The sequence below is a fragment of the Pterocles gutturalis genome, unplaced genomic scaffold, assembly GCF_000699245.1.
Source record: "Pterocles gutturalis isolate BGI_N339 unplaced genomic scaffold, ASM69924v1 scaffold16961, whole genome shotgun sequence".
In the NCBI taxonomy this organism is placed as follows: Eukaryota; Metazoa; Chordata; class Aves; order Pterocliformes; family Pteroclidae; genus Pterocles; species Pterocles gutturalis.
Window position 1 is genome coordinate 93662 of NW_010103383.1, and position 5547 is coordinate 99208.

At 55.8% G+C, this 5547-nt stretch overlaps 1 protein-coding gene across 1 annotated transcript in view; it reads left to right on the top strand.

Annotated features, from left to right (window-relative positions):
- The window catches only part of ERI3 (ERI1 exoribonuclease family member 3), a gene marked incomplete at its 3' end in the record, with an annotated part of 86245 nt that extends 84613 nt beyond the window's left edge, over positions 1-1632 (top strand). Inside the window, exon 6 of the mRNA XM_010086709.1 lies at positions 1483-1632. Within this exon, the coding sequence (XP_010085011.1) occupies positions 1483-1632 (150 nt within the window). The remainder of the gene's footprint in view (positions 1-1482) is intronic.
- Positions 1633-5547: the final 3915 nt, after the last annotated feature.

Genomic DNA, 5547 nt, shown 5'->3' on the forward strand with positions numbered 1-5547 from the left:
GCCAGCCTGCACCCCAGCCACAGTGATGAAGATACCAGAGCATGTTTGTTGAAGGCGAAGGAGACCTCCCCGTTGTGTACACAAAGTGTAATTTCAGTGAATTATGCATAGACTTAATTAGGAGTTTTAATTGCTAATCATCTCCCAACAGGATTAGCAATGCTGTCTATTAATTATCTGTGGAGCCCTCTGTTTTGCTAAGGCAGGAGTAACACAGCAGCATGAATGGTTACGTAGGCCAGTAATAAATTAACTCCCCCAAGCCCCGTGGCTCCCAGGGGGCTGCCGGCAGCGGGGGCTGTGTAGGGGCTGGCCCTACCTGCGCTGGGGAGAGCAGCAGGTAGTGGGGGCAGAGGGACCGGCAGCAGGTCCCCGTGGCAGGCAGGTGCGTGGTGGGCTGGTGGGGGGACCACTCAGGTCGGTGGTGGGCTGGTAGGGGGACCGCTCAGCTCTGCTTGCCCAGTTTGGCTCCATTCCCACTGCAGAGAGCATCTCCCCCGGCGTTCCCGGCCCATGGAGGGTGCAGGTGATGCCCTGCCGCACCGTGGCTGTGGTTAGCGATGATCCCCGCTGCAGGAGGGAGATAGGGGCTGCCAGATTGACCTGATCTCATCTGGGGACAATGGCCCTCACAGCAGCAGAGATAGCACCGGCATGAGCGACGCTAAGCCCACGGGCCCTTCTTACTGCTGACAATGCGGCGCTGAGCTTAATTCCTCAAGATGAAGAAGATACGTGGCTGTCAGGCTGTAATTACAGCCGTGCGTGTGACACAGGGGCCTGGCAGCTTTCACGTTTGTGTTGTCCGATGGGTTTTTGTGCTGCTCGGGCTCCTGCCTGCCTCGCTTCTGCTGGGAGCCCTACCAGGGGACACGGTGGGGATGGAGCAGGGCTCTGTGCGGTGGGGTGAGCAGCACTGGCTCCTGTTTGGGTTTGTCCTGGTGATGGAGAGCCCCGAGGTAACTGGTGCTCTGGGGATGGAAAGGAGAGGGGTCTGGAAGGGCTGTGCTTGCTGGAGGGGAAGGGGGCTGCCAGCCTGGGCATGGGCACCCCCTTTCCAAACCCCACTGACTTGTGCTGCCAACCCCATCCTTGGTGAAGCAGGAGTCGGGGGACGATGTTGGAGCAACCCAGGGACATGTGGGACAAGTCCACAGTCCCCAGCTCACCCCAGTGTGGCAAAGGTGGCCTCGGGTGATGCTGATCCAGCACAGCTCCCATCAAACTTCATGAGGCTTGTCACCTGTACAGGGACAGGCCCTGGACACCTCTTCTTTGAGGAGCATCAGGTGGGACAGGCCAGCGTGAGGGTGCTTCGTGCAGGCGGCTCCAGGAGAGCTGGTACGAGGGCGATGTGCAGGTGGGTCCACACCAAATACCAGGAGCGCAGACCCACGCCTGCCCCGGGAGCAGCCAGGCCTGGGCAAGTACAAAACGTGTGTGCGCTGTGCACCGGTCTGACCCTCTGCTTCTCTCTTCCAGGCGTACAGCTTTGCCATGGGGAGTTGGCCAAAGAACGGGCTCTTAGACATGAACAAAGGACTGAACCTACAGCACATAGGGAGGCCTCACAGCGGGATAGGTGAGTGCTGCCGCCCCGCGCTCTTCCCATCCCCGCGGCTGCTGATCCGGGTGTGCAGGATGTGCCTTGGCTCTGAGAGCTGGTCCAGGCTGGGGTGCTGAGAGCCAGCCAAAGGGCTGTGAGGTCTTGAGCTGGTGGAAGGGACAAAGATGTGTCAGGGGAGGATGAGCTCTTGGCCCCTGGCACATCCCAGCGTGGCAAATACACCTGCCTGTCCCTCTGGCCAGGGAGTTGCTCCTTTCCTCTGCCACTCTGGCAGTTCTCGGGGTGCATGTGGGCAGCACCAACACTCGCATGGTGCCTGGAGCACAGTGCAGGGATCCCCAGGCTGGGAGAGAGACTCTCCTTGTTGGGCCAGTCCTCCAGCTGCTCTGGATGCTGCATCTGTCCTTGGAACAGAGGTGCTGCCAGGCGATACAGCCCTAGGAGCTGGCTGGAAACATGCTGCAGAGTGAAGATGCATGTCCCCAGCTGGAGAACTGAATCATAGTCCCATTTGCTCACATATGTGATGAGTTTCATGGTCCTGCAGCCGGCTCCAAGGTAAACAACTGAGAATACCATGCACAGTGGCAGAGCTCCATGTTTCCCCTAGCTCCTCCCCACCAGGGATCAAAGTGGTACAAGAAGGGAGACCTGGACCAGAACACTGAGGCCATATATCTGCCTGCTGCTGTACGCTGGGGGTGCGGAGCTGGGGCAGCAGCAGGCTGCAGTACGGGCAGGAGCTCAGATTTACTGGGCTGTAGGCAGGACTGTAACTCAGGGCTGCATTGCTCTTGCTTGTCTTGTTTCTGTGCGGGGCATTGGATCATCTCATGGAGACCAGTAGTCAGGTATTCCCTCCCAGCCCTTCATCCACGATGACTTGTGAGCATTAAAGTTTGCAAGGAGGTAAGATTTCCTTGGAAAAGTCACCGGCTACCCAGGCCTTGAAGAGGCTGCTTAATATTGTTTCAAGACTAACCATTAAACTCTCCAATCAATCCAAGTTAAGGAGATGAATTATTTAAAGCTCACCAGCTTTTAATTAGCAAGCTCCTTTTGAACTATGGATCTGGTTGCATTATTGACAGAGGTAGCATTAAAATTTGCTTCCTTGCCTGGAAGCAGATTTGCTTTGCTTGTGTGCCATGTTGGGGGGATGACGGGGAGGGAGCAGGATTGCAGGAGTTGTGTGTGCGTGTCCTGCTCTGGGGACTTGAGCTTTTCCTAGGGTCTCCTGGGGGATGCAGGGTTGGTTTGTGCATCGTCTTTCCTGATTTTATTTATGGCAAGAGCTCTCTGTTGGGGGACTTGGGCTTTTCCTAGGATCCTGCTCTGGGGGATGCAGGGTTGGTTTGTGCATCGTCTTTCCTGATTTTATTTATGGCAAGAGCTCTCTGTTGCTGTCATCTCTTAGTCTGACAAAGCGTCCCCAGCTCTGGTGTATCACCTGTCTGCTGTTGGTTTTTGCCCATGTTTATCTCAGTGCTGGTGTCCTGCACAGGTGTCTCTCTGCCTGACGGAGTTCAGAGAGATGCTGTTCCCTCCCCGCTCCAGTCCTTTAGGAGGGTTTTGCTTCTTCATTTCTGCCAAGCTCCCTCTGTGGAGGAGCATTCCCAGCCCTCCCTGGAACAGGGTGACCCACAGGTAGATGGCTTATGGAGAAGCAAGGCCCAGCACCAAGCTCCCTTCTTGCAGTACTCTGTCCCAGTGGCAAACCTGCCTTTCACACAGTTTGGAGCGGGGTTTACATGAGTGCTGTGAAGGATGCCAGGTGAGCAGTGTGACGGTCTCCATCTCCCTGGCACCACCAATGGTGCATACATGCCTGGTGTGTTGCAGCCTGCTGGCTGCTCCGTTTGGGCTGGGTCCAGAGCAGCTCTGCTCCGTGTGTCTGCGATCCTCTGCCTGCCTGCAGTGGCAGCAGCTGCTGGCATCCCATGCCTGGTGGCTTTACCACAAGCTGAGCCCCTGGGAGTGAGCTGGAGGCATGCACAGTGCATTGAACAGCAGCTGGGGAGAACAGCTTCTCCTCCTGGCCAGCTTGGGAGTTCCAAAACCAGCTGCTGCCTGTGGTGTCAGGGCTGCTGGCTTCCTGCCTGGCATCCTGCCTGGGAGAAGGCTTGGGGCAGTGCTGGTGTCTGGAGACGTGCCTTGCCTGGCATTTTGTCAGAGTACCAGCTTCCTGGCTGTCTGGACACTTCAGTGCCTGTTAGCTTCTCAGGTCCTAGACATGGATCAAGCTTTGGGTCTAAGTGACAGCCCGAGAGGTCCCCAGGCCAAGAGCTGAGGAGGGGCTGCTCACTGCGGAGGTGACCTGGCTTCCCTGGATCCGGCTTTGCTGCCTCATCCTGGGGCAAGCATTGGTTCTGCAGAGCCAAGTCCTCCCATATTGACCACTGGGACTGGGCACTATCATCCTAATTGCTGACCTGAGCAGCCCTCACCACTCTCCTCCTTCATGCTCTCAACTGCTCTTGCGTCTGGGTTGGGAGGAGCCATCCCTTTCCCTGCCAAGGGCTGTCCTCCCCTTCCCTCTCTGGCTGTAAGGAACCCTGCTCCTGACACAGCCCTGCCCACTCAGCCAAATAAATGACCCCTTCTCAAGGACTGCTGCTGGAAGAAGAGAGTGGAGAACAGTGAAGCACACTGCCTGCCCGCACAGCTCTTGCTGCCCACAGTGAGACAAGAGCTGGCTGTGGCTCTGGGGATGCTCCTGTGCGGTCTAGAGCCTCCTTTGCTTTTGTGGCTGGTCCCAGAGTACCGCATGGTTGAGGGAAGGTGGGGAGCTGAGAGGTGGGTCCCCCGGGCTGCCCAAGGTGGGTTGCTGATGTCCAGAAGTCTGCAAACCAAAGAGGGCTGAGGAGGGAGCAGCAAAGCAATGCATTAGTCAGCCGCAGTGATTTCATGAATTCGTGCCGTGCAGGAGAGCCTCTGCGCACCCCTTTCCCAGCAGCAAGGCCGTCGGTCCGGGGGGATGCAGGCAGTCCTGTGAAGCCTCAGCTCACTTATGCAGGGGTGAGCAACATGGGTGTTCTCCTTCAAATCTGACAGAAAAATTGCAGTGGATGGCCACTTGTTTTTGCAAACAATTTGCAAGGAATTTTGCTGTCTCGCCCGATTGGTTGTGTATTGCTGTGTTTTCAAATCACTCTCTGATGCACTGGCTCAGCAGATACCTGCTCCAAATCCCTGTGCTTCGCATGCTCTGGTACCAGTCCCACTCCGTGCTTCATCTCCTCTCCTTCATCTTGTTCAAAATCCTGGAGTTCAGAGTGCTGGACACCCTGCAGGGCCAGGGCTGGATTCTGTATGGGAACCTCACCTGTAGCCTCTGGTGTGTGTGGGCAGGAGGGGCTCGTGGTGGACCACGGTGGAGTCTTGGACCACATCCCCTGGGACGTGCAGCTGGGCACACACGGCAGCCAGCTGCTGAACAGGGCTCACGTTCTAGCTTTTCTCTGATTTCTGTTCACAAGCAAGCAAGCTGCAGATCTTGTCAAAGGGTTAGTAAAATGGTTTGTGTCACCAGAGTGTTTTGTGTCACCAAATAGAGTATATTTGCATACACTGCAAATCCAGCTGCCTTGGGGTTGGATGGGTAAGGGTCTGCTGCAGTTGTTTTCTTGGTAGGGAAAAGGGAAAGGAAGGGGAGAAATGTCAATATTTCAGCTTGTTGAGAAGTGCTGGGTAAAATAAGGAGGTAGGAAAGTCCTGCTCCAGGGAGTGAGGATGCAGAAAATCCTTGGGAGGTGGGAAAGGAGCAAAAGGGGAGTGAAAGCTGTTCTCTCTTGCCTTTTCTTGGGTTGGTAATGTGGCTGTCAGGACCAGAGAGGAAGACTTTCTGTAGCTTCCGTCTCTCCTCAAATATGGATTAAATGGGTGTCAGCTCTAGCATGGGCTGTAGGATCTTGGGGTGAGGAACTTTTTTTGTCTGGTTGGTTTTTGGCCCTCAACAAAATGAAGATTAGTTTTGCCAA